Source organism: Oncorhynchus kisutch, linkage group LG27, assembly GCF_002021735.2.
Source record: "Oncorhynchus kisutch isolate 150728-3 linkage group LG27, Okis_V2, whole genome shotgun sequence".
Lineage (NCBI taxonomy): Eukaryota > Metazoa > Chordata > Actinopteri > Salmoniformes > Salmonidae > Oncorhynchus > Oncorhynchus kisutch.
In genome coordinates, this window is record NC_034200.2 from 28,164,907 (window position 1) to 28,188,985 (window position 24,079).

The following is a 24,079-nucleotide window of genomic DNA, read 5'->3' on the forward strand; positions in this document are numbered from 1 at the left end:
AAGAGAGAGGGATAGAGAGAGGGAAGAGAGAGGGTGAGAAGGAACAACATGACCAGACAAAGGGATAGAGAGAGGGAAGAGAGAGGGAAGAGAGAGGGATAGAGAGAGGGAAGAGAGAGGGATAGAGAGAGGGTGAGAAGGAACAACATGACCAGACAAAGGGATAGAGAGAGGGATAGAGAGAGGGATGAGAGAGGGTGAGAAGGAACAACATGACCAGACAAAGGGATAGAGAGAGGGATAGAGAGAGGGTGAGAAGGAACAACATGACCAGACAAAGGGATAGAGAGAGGGAAGAGAGAGGGAAGAGAGAGGGATAGAGAGAGGGATAGAGAGAGGGAAGAGAGAGGGATAGAGAGAGGGAAGAGAGAGGGATAGAGAGAGGGAAGAGAGAGGGAAGAGAGAGGGATAGAGAGAGGGAAGAGAGAGGGAAGAGAGAGGGATAGAGAGAGGGAAGAGAGAGGGATAGAGAGAGGGAAGAGAGAGGGAAGAGAGAGGGATAGAGAGAGGGAAGAGAGAGGGAAGAGAGAGGGATAGAGAGAGGGAAGAGAGAGGGAAGAGAGAGGGATAGAGAGAGCGAAGAGAGAGGGAAGAGAGAGGGTGAGAAGGAACAACATCACCAGACAAAGGGATAGAGAGAGGGAAGAGAGAGGGAAGAGAGAGGGATAGAGAGAGGGATAGAGAGAGGGAAGAGAGAGGGATAGAGAGAGGGTGAGAAGGAACAACATGACCAGACAAAGGGATAGAGAGAGGGAAGAGAGAGGGAAGAGAGAGGGATAGAGAGAGGGAAGAGAGAGGGTGAGAAGGAACAACATGACCAGACAAAGGGATCGAGAGAGGGAAGAGAGAGGGATAGAGAGAGGGAAGAGAGAGGAAGAGAGAGGATAGAGAGAGGGATAGAGAGAGGGAAGAGAGAGGGAAGAGAGAGGGAAGAGAGAGGGATAGAGAGAGGGAAGAGAGATGGATAGAGAGAGGGAAGAGAGAGGGAAGAGAGAGGGTGAGAAGGAACAACATGACCAGACAAAGGGATAGAGAGAGGGAAGAGAGAGGGAAGAGAGAGGGATAGAGAGAGGGAAGAGAGAGGGTGAGAAGGAACAACATGACCAGACGAAGGGATAGAGAGAGGGAAAGAGAGAGGGAAGAGAGAGGGTGAGAAGGAACAACATGACCAGACAAAGGGATAGAGAGAGGGAAGAGAGAGGGATAGAGAGAGGGAAGAGAGAGGGATAGAGAGAGGGATAGAGAGAGGGAAGAGAGAGGGAAGAGAGAGGGATAGAGAGAGGGAAGAGAGAGGGAAGAGAGAGGGAAGAGAGAGGGTGAGAAGGAACAACATGACCAGACAAAGGGATCGAGAGAGGGAAGAGAGAGGGATAGAGAGAGGGATAGAGAGAGGGAAGAGAGAGGGAAGAGAGAGGGATAGAGAGAGGGAAGAGAGAGGGAAGAGAGGGTGAGAAGGAACAACATGACCAGACAAAGGGATAGAGAGAGGGAAGAGAGAGGGATAGAGAGAGGGAAGAGAGAGGGTGAGAAGGAACAACATGACCAGACAAAGGGATAGAGAGAGGGAAGAGAGAGGGAAGAGAGAGGGATAGAGAGAGGGAAGAGAGAGGGATAGAGAGAGGGAAGAGAGAGGGATAGAGAGAGGGAAGAGAGAGGGATAGAGAGAGGGAAGAGAGAGGGTGAGAAGGAACAACATGGCCAGACAAAGGGATCGAGAGAGGGAAGAGAGAGGGATAGAGAGAGGAAAGAGAGAGGGAAGAGAGAGGGATAGAGAGAGGGAAGAGAGAGGGTGAGAAGGAACAACATGACCAGACAAAGGGATAGAGAGAGGGAAGAGGGAGGGAAGAGAGAGGGGTGAGAAGGAACAACATGACCAGACAAAGGGATAGAGAGAGGGAAGAGAGAGGGATAGAGAGAGGGAAGAGTGAGGGAAGAGAGAGGGATAGAGAGAGGGAAGAGAGAGGGATAGAGAGAGGGAAGAGAGAGGGTGAGAAGGAACAACATGACCAGACAAAGGGATAGAGAGAGGGAAGAGAGAGGGATAGAGAGAGGGTGAGAAGGAACAACATGACCAGACAAAGGGATAGAGAGAGGGAAGAGAGAGGGAAGAGAAAGGAGGGTCCCACTTTGGATTAAGTTCTGTATTTACATGGTAGCTACATTCATATCTGAGGAAAGGACTTTAAAGTGGGATGGAAAAGGGATATTTAAGACAAAATGTTAAGTAACCACCTTAAGGCAGCTGAGAAAAGACCAATGCATTGGCATCGCTCAGTCATAAAATGCACAGGGTTAAGAACATTTGTGAAGCACATTGTAATTAACATGCATTTAACTCAAAGTACATGTAGCCTTGTCTGGCGTTAAGGTCGTAGGACAGAAGTTAGAGAGGTTCTTGTAACAGTGTTTTGGTCACAGTACATTTTGTATCATTACGTTCCTAGTGATAGGTAATGATTTTTCACACAACATCGTTCCTACTGTACAACACGTCTCTGGAATGATTTCAGTGTTAATGACAGGAATCTTTGGTTATGTGGAGAGACAACAGTGAAACTCAGAATACATCTAAGTTAAGCACACACACACTCTCACATAGTAATACATATTTGTTCACCAACATACAAAATAATATTCCTAAGACATAGCGTGCACACACACTGAAAATGATTTATACAGTCTGCCTGGCATCACAACCATTTTAGAAATATGTACTACCAACTTAGAAGCACAGTCATAACTCTCCACGTCCGCAGATAAGCAATAAAAGCCTTGGTTGACAGATTAAACTGTGTGTGTGACTGTTCTCCACTGTCATTCAAGACGCATGTTAAATCATTAATCATTAATCACTTGACAATAGAATTAAAATGTATTATGGCTCAAAACTATGTAAAACTATGCTATCACAACTGGTACATTTTCATCTTAAAGAATAATCAGTTGTGCAATAATTTGTCTTTTGTATGCAGATAGAATGTGAAGTAGTGCTCGCCATGTAAAATATGTAAAAAGAGTTTAATGTAGAGTGTAATAAGCTAATTAACAGAACATCTAGTTAAGCAATAAGTCCGACGTTTCTCTCTTTATATTGCCCCGGCCTGTATATGCGTTGCACATATGAAAATAGATTGACGGAAATCTACACACACTCTTGTGCATAGGAGAATATGCATTTGAGATTAACAGCCATTGTTATCTTTCAGAGAACATGACAATTTGTTTTTTGTACATCAGTGATGGATTAAATTAACAAACCTTTGAGATGTAACTCTGTTCTGTGTGTTGGACAAATGATCAAAGAGTGAAAATCTTTTCTTTTATTTTTTAAATCATGTTTATTTATCCATGGCAAACCCCATGACATGACTTCACAGCATGGTCTAACAATCCATAGAGAACCAATGAAATAAAACTTCACAGCATGGTCTAACAATCCATAGAGAACCAATGAAATAAAACTTCACAGAAATATTCAAAACCTTTCTCAGTAATCCAGTTTCAACACTCAAATAAATAGTAACATCGGCAAAGATTGTGAGAAAGTGAGAGAAAACGAAGAGAGGGAACGTGCAGGGAGACGAGAGCTGAGACAAAGGGAAGGAAGGATGATAAGTAAAGGCCAGACATCATTAAATTACAGTGTCTTCAAGCTCTGTCAAGTTGGTTGTTGATCATTGCCAGGTGTCGTGGAAATGTCCTCTATTTACCAAATCATGGGAGGAAACCACACACACACGTCAGAGTTAGTTATAAAAGTCCATCTTTAATTATATGAGCTCTATCACAATCCTGTGACTCTCAGATAAATTCAGTGTCTCCCCCTGAATTCTCTGAGAGCCCCCTTACAATGCAAACGTTCCTTTTAATAGCAAAGACACACATAGTCAGACAGCATAGACATAATTCATCGTTCAGCTTTGTCTCCTTTCCCAAACCCCAGAACCATATACCAAATCCTCCATATCAACAGGCATATATCAAATGGTCATTTATATACAACCCACTCTAAATACCAACTCCTGGACAAACTCAGGGAGAGGAGGGTGAGGCTATAGGTTAAGATAGAAACAACATAAGAGGGAGCATAGAATGATTCCAGACACTGCAACCCTTCTTTCCCCACTAGAAAAGGTAGGGAGTAAAAGATATGTTTACACATGATGACACTTTGACCTCTCCCCTCTCAGCGGCCCATGCAACTTAGTTTTGACATAGAACAGATAACTGCAACCTCACCACAGAATTACACAAAAATACCATTCTGATGAGAAGTAACTTACACACATTTGATGAATATTAAACAGCTTACAAATGTTACCAACAAATTCTGATCCTTCCACGACATTGGGCAGCCTTTTTTAAGTCTTGCCATGGATTTTCTCAGGAACATTCAATTCCAGTATATATTTGGCATTATGTTTTAAGTTAATGTCCTGCTGAAAGGTGAATTTGTCTCTCAGTGTCTGTTGGAAATCAGACAACCAGGTTTTCCTCTAGGATTTTGCCTGTGCTTAGCTCTATTCCGTTTTTTTATCCTAAAAAAACCTCCCTAGTCCTTGCTGATGACAAGCATACCCTTAACATGACGCAGCCACAACCATGCTTGAAAATACTCAGTAATGTGCATTTGTATTCAGGACATAAAGTTAATTTCTTTGCCACATTGTTTGCGGTTTTACTTTACTGCCGTATTACAAACAGGATGTTTTGGAATATTTGAGGATGGATCAACTATATTTGTAACTACAATATTGTTGATCCATCCTCAGTTTTCTCCTTTCACAACCATTAAACTCTAACTGTTTTAAAGTTACCATTGGCCTCATGGTAGAATCCCTGAGCGCTTTCCTTCCTCTCCGGCAACGGAGTGAAGGACACGTGTATCTTTATTGACTTCACCATGCTCAAAGGGATATTCAATGTCTGCTTTTTTATTTTTTACCCATCTACCAATAGCGGCCTTTCTTTGTGAGGCATTGGAACACCTCTTTGGTCTTTGTGGTTGAATCTGCTTTTGAAATTCACTGCTCGACTGAGTGACCTTACAATTCATTTTATGCATGGGGTACAGAGAGGAGGTGGTCATTCAAAGCATGTTAAACACTATTATTGCACATAGAGTCCATGCAATTTGTGACTTTAGTAGATTTTTACTCCAGATTTGTACTCCTTGCCATAACAAAGCAGTTGAATACTTGACTCAAGACATTTCAGCTTCTCATTTTTTATTAATTAAAAAAAAAATATATACAAATATAATTCCACTTTGACATTATGGGGTAATGTGTGTAGGCCAGTGACACAACATCTCTATTTAATCCATTTTAAATTCAGGCTGTAACAACACAATCTAGAATAAGTCAAGGGGTGTGAATAACTTCTGAAGGAAGAGTTGACAGACTATCCAAGGTGTACACCTACAAGATGAAACATCACATTTAAATGCTTTCCACCTTATCTTCTTAATGGAACGAAGCCACGCCTGACGAGCCTCTGTCGGAGAGCCACTCTCTACCCTCCTGAAACACACTCCTATCCTCTTCTTCCTCTCTAAGAAACTCAGAGTGAGAGGTTGAATAGCAGGAGTCAAACCTACTGCTTCATGATTACCGGCCTCCAGTCAGACTAGTAGACGATGCAGTGCAGGCTGATCCTCACCATCCACTAGGGAATGGGCTAGCCCGGTTGTTCTGAGATGTGGACCTATCACAGTGCAGGCTGATCCTCACCATCCACTAGGGAATGGGCTAGCCCGGTTGTTCTGAGATGTGGACCTATCACAGTGCAGGCTGATCCTCACCATCCACTAGGGAATGGGCTAGCCCGGTTGTTCTGAGATGTGGACCTATCACAGTGCAGGCTGATCCTCACCATCCACTAGGGAATGGGCTAGCCCGGTCACTCCCTGGAGTAGGCGGGTTGTCTGAGATGTGGACCTATCACAGTGCAGGCTGTTTCTGCTAAAACTTCAAAGCTGTCTGTCTTGGCCTGGAATGGCACTCGGGGCTCGTGCTTGGACGTTGAAGTCTGAGGGAGAATCAAAGTATCAGAACACCTGGAGATGGATGAGGCGAGAGAGATGGAGGGATGAGGGGAGGGTGAGTAACAGAGGGAAAGAAAGAAGAGAGATATTGGGGCATAGCACAGTCTAGGTGGCACTGATGACTGAAAACACAATGAGTATGACAAAGGTAAGGAATATTGGGTGATGTGTACTGTATGCATGTGTTTACCTGAGCTGTGGGTAGAGAGTGTGTTTCTATTGTTCTGGAGGAACTCCTAGTCATCGTCTTTCTGGTCATCAGCCACAGAGGTCCAGGTTTTCAGCTTTGCCTCAGCGATAGCAAACTGCTCTGCCACACCTGGAGAAGGACACACACACACAAACCTTACAGGTGGTAATCAAACACACCAAGCACAGGAAAGAGTGACAGACAGTAGTCTCAGAGACAGTTAGGGAGTGAACAGTAGAGGCTGTATCACCATGGGGACAGTGAAGTGACAGTTGGAGGAGAGCCTAATTGGCTACCATCTATTGGGCTCTCATAGGACAGGCCGTCATCGCCTACGTGACAGCAGGAGGGGGCAGGGCACAGATCTGAGCTGTGACATGCAGGGGTTAAAGGAGCGGTGGGACAGGTGTAGGGATGAGAGAGGGGGGGCACGACACACGTGCACACAAACACATGGTGGTGGTCCACTTTACATTTGACCCACAAATCATATGCTAATGATTCTAAAATCCACAGAGTGTATTAGCCCACTGTCAGCAGCATACCACTCTTCATCCCACTGCATACATACCAGCAGCATCCCACTACATATATACCAGCAGCATACCACCCTGCATCCCACTACATATATACCAGCAGCATCCCACTACATATATACCAGCAGCATACCACCCTGCATCCCACTACATATATACCAGCAGCATACCACCCTGCATCCCACTACATATATACCAGCAGCATACCACCCTGCATCCCACTACATATATACCAGCAGCATACCACCCTGCATCCCACTACATATATACCAGCAGCATACCACCCTGCATCCCACTACATATATACCAGCAGCATACCACCCTGCATCCCACTACATATATACCAGCAGCATCCCACTGCATATATACCAGCAGCATACCACCCTGCATCCCACTGCATATATACCAGCAGCATACCACCCTGCATCCCACTACATATATACCAGCAGCATACCACCCTGCATCCCACTACATATATACCAGCAGCATACCACCCTGCATCCCACTACATATATACCAGCAGCATACCACCCTGCATCCCACTACATATATACCAGTAGCATACCACCCTGCATCCCACTACATATATACCAGCAGCATCCCACTACATACATACCAGCAGCATACCACCCTGCATCCCACTACATATATACCAGCAGCATACCACCCTGCATCCCACTACATATATACCAGCAGCATACCACCCTGCATCCCACTACATATATACCAGCAGCATACCACCCTGCATCCCACTACATATATACCAGCAGCATACCACCCTGCATCCCACTACATATATACCAGCAGCATACCACCCTGCATCCCACTACATATATACCAGCAGCATACCACCCTGCATCCCACTGCATATATACCAGCAGCATACCACCCTGCATCCCACTACATATATACCAGCAGCATCCCACTGCATATATACCAGCAGCATACCACCCTGCATCCCACTGCATATATACCAGCAGCATACCACCCTGCATCCCACTACATATATACCAGCAGCATCCCACCCTGCATCCCACTACATATATACCAGCAGCATCCCACTACATATATACCAGCAGCATCCCACTACATATATACCACCCTGCATCCCACTACATATATACCAGCAGCATCCCACTACATATATACCAGCAGCATCCCACTACATATATACCAGCAGCATCCCACTACATATATACCAGCAGCATCCCACTACATATATACCAGCAGCATCCCACTACATATATACCAGCAGCATCCCACTACATATATACCAGCAGCATCCCACTACATATATACCAGCAGCATCCCACTACATATATACCAGCAGCATCCCACTACATATATACCAGCAGCATCCCACTACATATATACCAGCAGCATCCCACTACATATATACCAGCAGCATCCCACTACATATATACCAGCAGCATCCCACTACATATATACCAGCAGCATACCACCCTGCATCCCACTACATATATACCAGCAGCATAACACCCTGCATCCCACTACATATATACCAGCAGCATACCACTACATATATACCAGCAGCATCCCACCCTGCATCCCACTACATATATACCAGCAGCATCCCACTACATATATACCAGCAGCATCCCACTACATATATACCACCCTGCATCCCACTACATATATACCAGCAGCATCCCACTACATATATACCAGCAGCATCCCACTACATATATACCAGCAGCATCCCACTACATATATACCAGCAGCATCCCACTACATATATACCAGCAGCATCCCACTACATATATACCAGCAGCATCCCACCCTGCATCCCACTACATATATACCAGCAGCATCCCACTACATATATACCAGCAGCATCCCACTACATATATACCACCCTGCATCCCACTACATATATACCAGCAGCATCCCACTACATATATACCAGCAGCATCCCACTACATATATACCAGCAGCATCCCACTACATATATACCAGCAGCATCCCACTACATATATACCAGCAGCATCCCACTACATATATACCAGCAGCATCCCACTACATATATACCAGCAGCATCCCACTACATATATACCAGCAGCATACCACCCCGCATCCCACTACATATATACCAGCAGCATACCACCCTGCATCCCACTACATATATACCACCCTGCATCCCACTACATATATACCAGCAGCATCCCACTACATTTATACCAGCAGCATCCCACCCTGCATCCCACTGCATATATACCAGCAGCATACCACCCTGCATCCCACTGCATATATACCAGCAGCATCCCACTGCATATATACCAGCAGCATACCACCCTGCATCCCACTGCATATATACCAGCAGCATACCACCCTGCATCCCACTACATATATACCAGCAGCATCCCACTGCATACATACCAGCAGTATACCACCCTGCATCCCACTGCATATATACCAGCAGCATACCACCCTGCATCCCACTGCATATATACCAGCAGCATCCCACCCTGCATCCCACTACATATATACCAGGAGCATCCCACTACATATATACCAGCAGCATACCACCCTGCATCCCACTGCATATATACCAGCAGCATACCACCCTGCAACCCACTACATATATACCAGCAGCATACCACCCTAAATATATACCAGCAGCATCCCACTACATATATACCAGCAGCATCCCACTACATATATACCACCCTGCATCCCACTGCATATATACCAGCAGCATACCACCCTGCATCCCACTACATATATACCAGCAGCATACCACCCTGCATCCCACTACATATATACCACCCTGCATCCCACTGCATATATACCAGCAGCATACCACCCTGCATCCCACTACATATATACCAGCAGCATACCACCCTGCATCCCACTACATATATACCAGCAGCATCCCACTGCATATATACCAGCAGCATACCACCCTGCATCCCACTACATATATACCAGCAGCATACCACCCTGCATCCCACTGCATATATACCAGCAGCATCCCACTACATATATACCAGCAGCATACCACCCCGCATCCCACTACATATATACCAGCAGCATACCACCCTGCATCCCACTGCATATATACCAGCAGCATCCCACTACATATATACCAGCAGCATACCACCCTGCATCCCACTACATATATACCAGCAGCATACCACCCTGCATCCCACTGCATATATACCAGCAGCATACCACCCTGCATCCCACTACATATATACCAGCAGCATCCCACTGCATATATACCAGCAGCATCCCACTACATATATACCAGCAGCATACCACCCTGCATCCCACTACATATATACCAGCAGCATACCACCCTGCATCCCACTACATATATACCAGCAGCATAACACCCTGCATTCCACTACATATATACCAGCAGCATACCACCCTGCATCCCACTACATATATACCAGCAGCATACCACCCTGCATCCCACTACATATATACCAGCAGCATACCACTACATATATACCAGCAGCATACCACCCTGCATCCCACTACATATATACCAGCAGCATACCACCCTGCATCCCACTACATATATACCAGCAGCATACCACTACATATATACCAGCAGCATACCACTCTGCATCCCACTACATATATACCAGCAGCATACCACCCCGCATCCCACTACATATATACCAGCAGCATACCACCCTGCATCCCACTGCATATATACCAGCAGCATCCCACTACATATATACCAGCAGCACACCACCCTGCACCCCACTACATATATACCAGCAGCATACCACCCTGCATCCCACTGCATATATACCAGCAGCATACCACCCTGCATCCCACTACATATATACCAGCAGCATCCCACTGCATACATACCAGCAGTATACCACCCTGCATCCCACTGCATATATACCAGCAGCATACCACCCTGCATCCCACTGCATATATACCAGCAGCATCCCACCCTGCATCCCACTACATATATACCAGGAGCATCCCACTACATATATACCAGCAGCATACCACCCTGCATCCCACTGCATATATACCAGCAGCATACCACCCTGCAACCCACTACATATATACCAGCAGCATACCACCCTAAATATATACCAGCAGCATCCCACTACATATATACCAGCAGCATCCCACTACATATATACCACCCTGCATCCCACTGCATATATACCAGCAGCATACCACCCTGCATCCCACTACATATATACCAGCAGCATACCACCCTGCATCCCACTGCATATATACCAGCAGCATCCCACTACATATATACCAGCAGCATACCACCCCGCATCCCACTACATATATACCAGCAGCATACCACCCTGCATCCCACTGCATATATACCAGCAGCATCCCACTACATATATACCAGCAGCATACCACCCTGCATCCCACTACATATATACCAGCAGCATACCACCCTGCATCCCACTGCATATATACCAGCAGCATACCACCCTGCATCCCACTACATATATACCAGCAGCATCCCACTGCATATATACCAGCAGCATCCCACTACATATATACCAGCAGCATACCACCCTGCATCCCACTACATATATACCAGCAGCATAACACCCTGCATCCCACTACATATATACCAGCAGCATAACACCCTGCATCCCACTACATATATACCAGCAGCATACCACCCTGCATCCCACTGCATATATACCAGCAGCATCCCACTACATATATACCAGCAGCACACCACCCTGCATCCCACTACATATATACCAGCAGCATACCACCCTGCATCCCACTGCATATATACCAGCAGCATACCACCCTGCATCCCACTACATATATACCAGCAGCATCCCACTGCATACATACCAGCAGTATACCACCCTGCATCCCACTGCATATATACCAGCAGCATACCACCCTGCATCCCACTGCATATATACCAGCAGCATCCCACCCTGCATCCCACTACATATATACCAGGAGCATCCCACTACATATATACCAGCAGCATACCACCCTGCATCCCACTGCATATATACCAGCAGCATACCACCCTGCAACCCACTACATATATACCAGCAGCATACCACCCTAAATATATACCAGCAGCATCCCACTACATATATACCAGCAGCATCCCACTACATATATACCACCCTGCATCCCACTGCATATATACCAGCAGCATACCACCCTGCATCCCACTACATATATACCAGCAGCATACCACCCTGCATCCCACTGCATATATACCAGCAGCATCCCACTACATATATACCAGCAGCATACCACCCCGCATCCCACTACATATATACCAGCAGCATACCACCCTGCATCCCACTGCATATATACCAGCAGCATCCCACTACATATATACCAGCAGCATACCACCCTGCATCCCACTACATATATACCAGCAGCATACCACCCTGCATCCCACTGCATATATACCAGCAGCATACCACCCTGCATCCCACTACATATATACCAGCAGCATCCCACTGCATATATACCAGCAGCATCCCACTACATATATACCAGCAGCATACCACCCTGCATCCCACTACATATATACCAGCAGCATAACACCCTGCATCCCACTACATATATACCAGCAGCATAACACCCTGCATTCCACTACATATATACCAGCAGCATACCACCCTGCATCCCACTACATATATACCAGCAGCATACCACCCTGCATCCCACTACATATATACCAGCAGCATACCACTACATATATACCAGCAGCATACCACCCTGCATCCCACTACATATATACCAGCAGCATACCACCCTGCATCCCACTACATATATACCAGCAGCATACCACTACATATATACCAGCAGCATACCACTCTGCATCCCACTACATATATACCAGCAGCATACCACCCCGCATCCCACTACATATATACCAGCAGCATACCACCCTGCATCCCACTGCATATATACCAGCAGCATCCCACTACATATATACCAGCAGCACACCACCCTGCATCCCACTACATATATACCAGCAGCATACCACCCTGCATCCCACTGCATATATACCAGCAGCATACCACCCTGCATCCCACTACATATATACCAGCAGCATCCCACTGCATATATACCAGCAGCATCCCACTACATATATACCAGCAGCATACCACCCTGCATCCCACTACATATATACCAGCAGCATACCACCCTGCATCCCACTACATATATACCAGCAGCCTACCACCCTGCATCCCACTACATATATACCAGCAGCATAACACCCTGCATCCCACTACATATATACCAGCAGCATAACACCCTGCATTCCACTACATATATACCAGCAGCATACCACCCTGCATCCCACTACATATATACCAGCAGCATACCACCCTGCATCCCACTACATATATACCAGCAGCATCCCACTACATATATACCAGCAGCATACCACCCTGCATCCCACTACATATATACCAGCAGCATACCACCCTGCATCCCACTACATATATACCAGCAGCATACCACCCTGCATCCCACTACATATATACCAGCAGCATACCACTCTGCATCCCACTACATATATACCAGCAGCATACCACTCTGCATCCCACTACATATATACCAGCAGCATACCACCCTGCATCCCACTACATATATACCAGCAGCATACCACCCTGCATCCCACTACATATATACCAGCAGCATACCACCCTGCATCCCACTACATATATACCAGCAGCATACCACCCTGCATCCCACTACATATATACCAGCAGCATACCACCCTGCATCCCACTACATATATACCAGCAGCATACCACCCTGCATCCCACTACATATATACCAGCAGCATCCCACTACATATATACCAGCAGCATACCACCCTGCATCCCACTACATATATACCAGCAGCATACCACCCTGCATCCCACTACATATATACCAGCAGCATACCACCCTGCATCCCACTACATATATACCAGCAGCATACCACCCTGCATCCCACTACATATATACCAGCAGCATACCACCCTGCATCCCACTACATATATACCAGCAGCATACCACCCTGCATCCCACTACATATATACCAGCAGCATACCACCCTGCATCCCACTACATATATACCAGCAGCATACCACCCTGCATCCCACTACATATATACCAGCAGCATACCACCCTGCATCCCACTACATATATACCAGCAGCATACCACCCTGCATCCCACTACATATATACCAGCAGCATCCCACTACATATATACCAGCAGCATCCGACTACATATATACCAGCAGCATACCACCCTGCATCCGACTACATATATACCAGCAGCATACCACCCTGCATCCCACTACATATATACCAGCAGCATACCACCCTGCATCCCACTACATATATACCAGCAGCATACCACCCTGCATCCCACTACATATATACCAGCAGCATACCACCCTGCATCCCACTACATATATACCAGCAGCATACCACCCTGCATCCCACTACATATATACCAGCAGCATACCACCCTGCATCCCACTGCTGGCTTTCCTCAGAAGCTAAGCAGGGTTGGTCCTAGTCGGTCCCTGGATGGGAGACCAGATGCTGCTGGAAGTGGTGTAGGTCTAAAAAATTATCCCAATGCACCAGGGCAGTGATTGGGGACATGTGTAGGGTGCTGTATTTCAGATGGACGTTAAACGGGTGTCCTGGCTCTCTGTCGTCACTAAAAGATCCCATGCCACTTATCGTAAGAGTAGAGATGTTAACCCCGGTGTCCTGGCTAAATTTCCAATCTGACCCTCATACCATCATGGTCACCTAATCATCCCCAGCTTACATTGGCTCATTCATCCCCCTTCCTCTCCCCTGTAACTATTCCCCAGGTCATTGCTGTAAATGAGAATGTGTGCTCAGGCAATTTACCTGGTAAAATAAGGGTTAAATAAATACAAAAAATGGAACTGCTGAGGACAGATTTCTGATGAGATCCTATTCTGAGCTATTGATGACTAAAAACAATTTGATGGCAGAATTAGTTGGACAATAGAATCACCAAGGTGTAAACATTACTCTTAAAATATAAAATAGATGAGAAAATGTATTAAAAGAGCACAACATTCAATTAGTATTAATTGGTCTGTATCTCTGCCACCGGCTCTACTTTACTAGCTGAGCTAGCGGAGGGACATGCACCTGCGGCGAAGCGAGCTTCCTGTAGAGAGTTGCGGAGGGGGTTGGTGGGTTTGGGCCAACCCTTCCACTTGAGGTGGATGACCCTGCAGGGATGTTGGCTTGGTCACATGGTCCTTCATCGCCTGGGAAATGCCTGGAGAAAGAAAAGTAGGAGGCCTGGGTTAGAGAGATGGTCCGTGTGTGTCTTTCTGACCCTTACCATTTAAGGAGGATCTGGACAGAGCAGCAATCTCTTGGATGCTGACTGCCTTTCTTGACTTTGAGATCATTTCACAATCCTCAAATTTAACCTGGAAAAAAAGCAGTCATGCTCAGTATGTCACTAACACTACAGCGCTAGAGTGTTTTCAATATTCGTGTGGTCTGCTATACGCCTCAAATGTTGCTCACAGCCCAGATAAAGATCATGAAATCGATGTGTGAATAGCGAGAGAAAAAACAGACAATCCTGCGCGTGTTTCAGCACCTGGACACTTGACAGCTCCCCAGAGCCCTTGATAATGACTCTCAGTTCCATTACACATAAGAGCCATGCCATTACACAGAAGAGCCATGCCATTACACAGAAGAGCCATGCCATTACACAGAAGAGCCATGCCATTACACAGAAGAGCCATGCCATTACACAGAAGAGCCATGCCATTACATACAAGAGCCATGCCATTACACAGAAGAGCCATGCCATTACACAGAAGAGCCAAGAGCCATGCCATTACACAGAAGAGCCATGCCATTACACAGAAGAGCCATGCCATTACACAGAAGAGCCATGCCATTACACAGAAGAGCCATGCCACTACACAGAAGAGCCATGCCACTACACAAGAGCCAGAGCCATTACACAGAAGAGCCATGCCATTACACAGAAGAGCCATGCCATTACACAGAAGAGCCATGCCATTACATACAAGAGCCATGCCATTACACAGAAGAGCCAAGAGCCATGACATTACACAGAAGAGCCATGCCATTACACAGAAGAGCCATGCCATTACACAGAAGAGCCATGCCATTACACAGAAGAGCCATGCCATTACACAGAAGAGCCATGCCACTACACAAGAGCTAGAGCCATTACACAGAAGAGCCATGCCATTACACAGAAGAGCCATGCCATTACACAGAAGAGCCATGCCATTACACAGAAGAGCCATGCCATTACACAGAAGAGCCATGCCATTACATACAAGAGCCATGCCATTACACAGAAGAGCCATGCCATTACACAGAAGAGCCAAGAGCCATGCCATTACACATAAGAGCCATGCCATTACACAGAAGAGCCATGCCATTACACAGAAGAGCCATGCCATTACACAGAAGAGCCATGCCATTACACAGAAGAGCCATGCCATTACACAGAAGAGCCATGCCACTACACAGAAGAGCCATGCCACTACACAAGAGCCAGAGCCATTACACAGAAGAGCCATGCCATTACACAGAAGAGCCATGCCATTACACAGAAGAGCCATGCCATTACACAGAAGAGCCATGCCATTACATACAAGAGCCATGCCATTACACAGAAGAGCCAAGAGCCATGCCATTACACAGAAGAGCCATGCCATTACACAGAAGAGCCATGCCATTACACAGAAGAGCCATGCCATTACACAGAAGAGCCATGCCATTACATACAAGAGCCATGCCATTACACAGAAGAGCCAAGAGCCATGCCATTACACAGAAGAGCCATGCCATTACACAGAAGAGCCATGCCATTACACAGAAGAGCCATGCCATTACACAGAAGAGCCATGCCATTACACAGAAGAGCCATGCCATTACATACAAGAGCCATGCCATTACACAGAAGAGCCATGCCATTACACAGAAGAGCCAAGAGCCATGCCATTACACATAAGAGCCATGCCATTACACAGAAGAGTCATGCCATTACACAGAAGAGCCATGCCATTACACAGAAGAGCCATGCCATTACACAGAAGAGCCATGCCATTACACAGAAGAGCCATGCCATTACACAGAAGAGCCATGCCATTACATACAAGAGCCATGCCATTACACAGAAGAGCCATGCCATTACACAGAAGAGCCAAGAGCCATGCCATTACACATAAGAGCCATGCCATTACACAGAAGAGTCATGCCACTACACAAGAGCCATGCCATTACACAGAAGAGCCATGCCACTACACAAGAGCCATGCCATTACACAGAAGAGCCATGCCATTACACAGAAGAGCCATGCCATTACACAGAAGAGCCATGCCATTACATACAAGAGCCATGCCATTACACAGAAGAGCCAAGAGCCATGCCATTACACAGAAGAGCCATGCCATTACACAGAAGAGCCATGCCATTACACAGAAGAGCCATGCCATTACACAGAAGAGCCATGCCATTACACAGAAGAGCCATGCCATTACACAGAAGAGCCATGCCATTACACAGAAGAGCCATGCCATTACACAGAAGAGCCATGCCACTACACAAGAGCCAGAGCCATTACACATAAGAGCCATTGGACGAAGGCATCTTCTGTTGGAGGGAGTTTTATTAAGAGCAGCAACGCTCGGTCTGAACATTAACAGGCATTGTAAGTGGTACAGTTCTGGAAGCATAAGGAACTTATCTCAGCTAGAAATCATGTTAAAAAAACAAAAAGTGAAATACGGCCATATTTTCTCCTCTAGTCGCCCCCCTTACCCTGCTGTCCCCTCCTCTCGTCGTCGCCCCCCTCCCTTACCCTCCTCTCGCCGTCGACTCTCTCCCTCCCTTACCCAGTAGTCCAGACAGGAGATGACAAGGGCCTGGATTAGGACCTGAGCCACTTCCTGTGTGATGTAGGGTCGTACTCTTAAGGATGTTGTACGAGCCTACAGGAGCGAGTCCCTGCTTTGATGTTTGCAGAGAATGACTAGGTGTTTTCCCATCCCCTTCCTAAAAACACAATTAAATAAAAGTATAGAATACCGATAAAATTGCAACACATACAGCTGCATGTCTATCGAATCGATGAAAGGCTTGTTTATTGGTAGGCCTATTTGGTCATCATTTTCTCAGGTTTAGCCTAACATTTCATGAAGCTATACACGGTGTAGCAATGCTGCTATTTTTTGACTGCTGGCTGGCGGTAATAATTTAATTACTTGTTCAGTAATTACAGTTGGAAATTCAACATTGCAGATTGTCAAGTACTTTTTCCAATATAACAGCATACTAATCTGCTTTTGTTGTTGAATATAGGCCTACAACTACTCTATATAGGTTACCTGAACCTACATCACGACTCGTCTTTGCGCTCTCTCCCAGCTTGGATAGAAAGTTGTGCGCAAAACCAAATAATATAGCCAGTCCACCCTCAAAACACTAGGGATTGTTTCATTATGCAGTATACTGTCTATAGCTATATACAGTATTTAGCTTCTATTTATAAACAAAAATAGCCTAACAATGAGGGAAAAGGTAGTTGCCTTGAGGATAAATTCAAACACTAAATTCAGTAATTTATTGTTGAACTCAGCGGGTTTTGTCTGGCTAACAGCCTACACAAATGGGCTGCAATATTGAGGTAAATTCAATTAAATCCAACTTGAGACTCCCCTGGGTGCTGAAGTCCTCCTTTTTTGTGTGCAAATGTTTTCACCACGGCCTGTAGGTCCAGGTTACACCTCGACTGTTTTCTATACTGAGTATTGACAGCCCAGACTTTCTTGAGACATTGTGAATTAGGTCTATTGCGCTGCACACTATTTAAATGAAGTCTTGATTGATTCATGCCAAGATATACCAAAGATAAGGGACTGTTGATATTGCAACCACACAACTCAAACGCCTGTTCACCAGTTTGAACGAAATTGCAAACAGCTTTATTTTTTCAAGCCCTCAAGAACTGTTGTCTGTTAAAGATGCTAAACTGTTTGCGTCTGCCAATTTATTGGCTGTCCAGTATCCAGACTACCTGTCCCCAAAGCTTCCTATGCAGTTCATCTCTTTCTATAATGTGTTTAGGCTGGAAATGAAGGAGAATGAGAGGCTCAATTAAAGATGTTGCAGAACTGCTGTATTTGAAGCCCTCCTCCCTTCTGACTAGTTCCCTTGACGTTGCTACGGTAATTAAGATGCTTTTACCTCTGTAAGTATCGCTTCTGCAGAGAGATTGTTTTCTCAACTTAAACTCATAAAGAACTATAAGAAGCATTAGGCTCTCGTTCTGAAATGGCTTGGAGTGGAGTAAAGCTCCACTCATTGCACTGGTGCCGTCGTAGCCTTGACCACAGCATTTCTTCACTGATATTCCCTTATACTTTCCATCAGTATCTTCTCTCTTTTTCAGTCACATTCCTGAATCACAAGAAACAAAAACTTTGTTTCATAGTACTTACGGAAATTAAAAAGGGTTATGAATGACTTGGAGGTTTGCTGTCAAAATGACTTATTCAACAACAACAACAACAAAAATAGACAATGACAGGAGCATGGGCCACCAGAGATCGTGGACCCCACCGCCCTGTGGGGGTGTCTGCTAACCAGTGGGGCTTTTCTCTGAGATTGTTTTATCTGCCAGAGAAAGGGATATAGGCTAAGCAAGCATGCAGCCTCTTGGATAGGAGTATTTTACCGTAAGGCCATGTCAAATACGCGTCTGCTCACCGGTGATGTGACATGGCTGAGACCGACAACAGCCATCATAATGTGATGGGGTTAGTAATGTTCTCTAGTTGCACCGTGATTGGCTCAGTGTTCTGTCACTCATGGATCCAAGGCAGCTCAAGGTCTTCGGCCACAGATAAAATGACATCAAATCACGTTATATCCATCTACCTTAGCTTTGATTGGACTGATCATGTTATCATACTTTCAAAATCTTAGCTAGCAAGCTAGACAAGCAGTCATCAAGTCAGCAATCTACTGGAAAATCCTTTTCAATCCTTGTAATATTAAGAAAAATTATAGATAAAATGTATCGGTGCTCATCGGCCATAACCATTACACAACAAGTTGGAAATCGCTAAATCAACAATGAGTGCTAAGGCGCAACTGCAGCCCTGGGTTCGATCCCGGCTGTGTCACCCATGGAGCGACGCACAATTGGCCCAGTGCCGGCCGGGATGTCCTTGTCTCATCGTGCTCTAACAACTCGTGGCGGGCCGGAAGGTCGACGTCGGTTCGACAGTGTTTCCTCCGACACATTGATGTGGCTGGCTTCCGGGTTAAGCGAGCAGTGTGTCAAGAAGCAATGCACTTGGCTCTCGACGTTAACCGAGTCCGTAGGGGAATTGCAGCGATGAGACAAGATTGTAACTACCAATTGGATATCACGAAAAAGGGGGTAACACCATGGGCTAGAAAAATGTGAATACATTGGCCATGCTGTCAATCCAGCATGACTTCTGCCTTGTTCAAAAACAACTGGAAACTCAGAAATCGAAGGCTTCAGTGAATTCAAGACATTTGGGAACTCGGATAACATTGGCTCCGATTTGGAAAATAATTTAACGGTCATCCAACTCGGAATTCAAAGTTGGGATTTTGGGCCACTTTCTAGAGCGCCACCTTCCTGTTCAAATGAGCACAGCACAACAAGGTGAGTCCCAAAAATATTGTATGCTGCTGCATAAATGTAATATGCCAGGGAGATAGTCCATTCGGGAAGTATTCAGACCCCTTGACTTTTTCCCCACATTCTGTTACGTTACAGCCTTAAATGGATTAAATCATCCCCCCCGATCAATCTACATACAACACCCTAATGACAAAGAGAACAGATTTAGAAATTTTGCAAAATGTATTAAAAATATAAAAACAGAAATACCTTATTTACCTAAGTATTCAGACCCTTTGCTGGGAGACTCCAAATTGAGCTCAAGTGCATCCTGTTCCCATTGATCACCCTTGAGATGTTTCTACAACTTGATTGGAGTCCCCCATGAAGTAAATTCAATTGATTGGACATGATTTTGAAAGGCACACACAGGCCCATATAAGGTCCCACAGTTGACAGTGCATGTCAGAGCAAAAACCAAACCACGAGGTTGAAGTAATTGTCTGTAGAGTTCCGAAATAGGACTGTGTCGAGGCACAGAAAAGTACCAAAACATTTCTTCAGCATTGAAGGTCCCCAAGAACACAGCGGCCTCCATCATTCTTTAATGGAAGAAGTTTGGAAAATGTGGACAAATTCAAGGAGTCTGAATTCTTTCTGAATGCACTGTACAGTCGTGGCCAAAAGTTGAGAATGACACAAATATTACATTTTCACAAAGTTTGCTGCCTCAGTTTGTATGATGGCAATTTGCATATACTCCAGAATGTTATGAAGAGTGATCAGATGAATTGAAATTAATTGCAAAGTCCCTCATTGCCAAGCAAATGAACTGAATCCCCCAAAAACATTTCCACTGCATTTCAGCCCTGCCACAAAAGGACCAGCTGACATCATATCAGTGATTCTCTCATTAACACAGGTGAGTGTTGACGAGGACAAGGCTGGAGATCTGTCATGCTGATTGAGTTTGAATAACAGACTAGAAGCTTCAAAAGGAGGGTGGTACTTGGAATCATTGTTCTTCCTCTGTCAACCATGGTTACCTGCAAGGAAACACGTGCCGTCATCATCGCTTTGCACAGAAAGGGCTTCACAGACAAGGATATTGCTGCCAGTAAGATTGCACCTAAATCAACCATTTATCGGATCATCAAGAACTTCAAGGAGAGCGGTTAAATTGTTGTGAAGGCGGCTTCAGGGCACCCAAGAAAGTCCAGCAAGCGGCAGGACCGTCTCCTAAAGTTGATTCAGCTGCGGGATCGGGGTACCACCAGTAGAGAGCTTGCTCAGGAATGGCAGCAGGCAGGTGAGAGTGCATCTGCACGCACAGTGACTTTTGGAGGATGGCCTGGTGTCAAGAAGGGCAGCAAAGAAGCAACTTCTCTCCAGGAAAAACATCAGGGACAGACTGATATTCTGCAAAAGGTACAGGGATTGGACTGTTGAGGACTGGAGTAAAGTCATTTTCTCTGATGAATCCCCTTTCCGATTGTTTGGGGCATCATGAAAAAAGCTTGTCCGGAGAAGACAAGGTGAGCGCTACCATCAGTCCTGTGTCTTGCCAACAGTAAATAATTCTGAGACCATTCATGTGTGGGGTTGCTTCTCAGCCAAGGGAGTGGGCTCACTCACAATATTGCCTAAGAACACAGCCATGAACAAAGAATGGTACCATCCTCTGAGAGCAACTTCTCCCAACCATCCAGGAACAGTTTGGTGAAGAACAATGCCTTTTCCAGCATGATGGAGCACCTTGCCATAAGGCAAAGTGATAAGTAAGTGGCTCGGGGAACAAAACATCGATATTTTGGGTCCATGGCCAGGAAACTCCCCAGACCTTAATCCCAATGAGAACTTGTGGTCAATCCTCAAGAGGCGGGTGGACAAACAAATTCTGACAAACTTCAAGCATTGATTATGCAAGAATGGGCTGCCATCAGTCAGGATGTGGCCCGGAAGTTAATGGACAGCATGCCAGGGTGGATTGCAGAGGTCTTGAAAAAGAAGGGGCAACACTGCAAATATTGCCTCTTTGCATCAACTTCATGGAATTGTCAATAAAAGCCTTTGACACTTATGAAATGCTTGTAATTATACTTCAGTATTTTATAATAACATCTGACAAAAATATCTAGACACTGAAGCAGCAAACTTTGTGGAAATGAATGTGTCATTCTCAAAACTTTTGGCCACGACTGTTTACTGTAGCTAAGAAAGTAATACTAAGTGTATGTTGTGTAGTAAGCTGTTAGTAGCCCATGTGCCTCACACTAATAATTTGATCCCTTGTCACCTTATAAAATGTAGCCTATAGTTCTGACTTGGCGGTGCACATTTAGCCTATAGCCTGTTTTAGAGAAATGTTATCAGAGAATATTGCAAGAGCTTTCATTGTATGGTTATATATCTCCTTTATTTATCCAATGGTTCTAAGTTGGTGTACAGGGAGAACACCGTAAGAACGGCCCATGTTCTTTATTCTGTAGCTGTACATTTCAGAAGTGCAGAACAAATAGTTATTGACTAATGCCTGTTTTAGCTCGCTCATTAGTCTTAATCTAAATTATGGATTGCCTCTTATCCGCTCGTCGTCACTTTATACCATATTTTGTACATCTCAATTGTCATTAGAAACCACATTTGTTTAAGCAAGTCAGCCAAATCAGCTATGTTTAAAATAAAATAAAAAGGCAGTAAATGAGACTGAATTAATTGTTTCGCTGCCAGACAAGGCTCCGCTGATAGCCAGGGGTAGCAGTGATGGAACAGCTTTATGTAGGCCCTAACAGTTTGTTGGCACCGTTTGTCACCGTTATAGTGCAATTAATGTATTGTTTTTGCTGGCATGCATTAAAACACTTTTTTTACCCAACCAAGATTTACCTGCTAAAATCAGCCACTGCCTGCAAACCAAATGGAGGTGGTGGCATCGTCGAGTATCGTACATGATCAGAATGCGCTGGTCTCAAATCCCATCAACAGATGCTACCATTGTGCCCCGTGCGGTTTAGTTACCCCGATACTAAAACACGGTCTTGTAGTTCAAAAAGTCCAGCTTTCACACTTCAAACATATGCGCTCTGTCAAAATGGTTCCCTCTGATGTTGGCAGGCGTCATTAACGCAAGACATTGTCTTACCCAATTCTGTTCCCCCCATTGATCACATCTCGCGAATTGTTTGTTGTTGCCTATTACTTGTGGTACGTCTATCAATGTAGGCTACCTAGTCCACATATACAGTCCTTTAGAAAGTATTCAGACCCCTTGAATTCCCCCCTCAATACTTACCGAATGCTCTGTAATTGGACTAAATTAGGCTATTAATCATTATAGGCTACCATTATTTTTTATTTAACTAGCCAAGTCAGTCAAGAACAAATTCTTATTTACAATGACCGCCTACCTCTTGCCAAACCCGGACGATGCTGGGCCAATTGTGCGCCGCCCTATGGGACTCCCAATAACGGCCGGTTGCGATACATCCTGGAATCAAACCAGGGTCTGTAGTGACGCCTCTAGCAATGAGATGCAATGCCTTAGACTGTTGCACCACTCGGGACCCATCCTAACCACCTGCAAACTTGACGGTTGGCTGACCTAAATTTCCCAAATCCACCACTTGATGCACCGTCATTCCTGT

At 45.3% G+C, this 24,079-nt stretch overlaps 1 protein-coding gene across 2 annotated transcripts; it reads right to left on the minus strand.

Annotated features, from left to right (window-relative positions):
* Window positions 1-1,298: 1,298 nt before the first annotated feature.
* Window positions 1,299-17,017, minus strand: LOC116357839 (uncharacterized). Of its 2 annotated transcripts, none has more exons than XM_031807332.1 (3): window positions 14,921-17,017; window positions 6,237-6,365; window positions 1,299-6,030 (listed from the first exon to the last, which is right to left on the minus strand). In XM_031807332.1, the coding sequence occupies exon 1, from the start codon at window positions 16,573-16,575 to the stop codon at window positions 15,325-15,327; it is 1,251 nt and encodes a 416-aa protein (XP_031663192.1). In that variant the 5' UTR covers window positions 16,576-17,017; the 3' UTR covers window positions 1,299-6,030; window positions 6,237-6,365; window positions 14,921-15,324. The 2 variants fall into 2 exon arrangements, with proteins under 2 accessions (XP_031663192.1, XP_031663191.1); XM_031807331.1 differs by having other exon boundaries at window positions 1,299-6,058.
* Window positions 17,018-24,079: the final 7,062 nt, after the last annotated feature.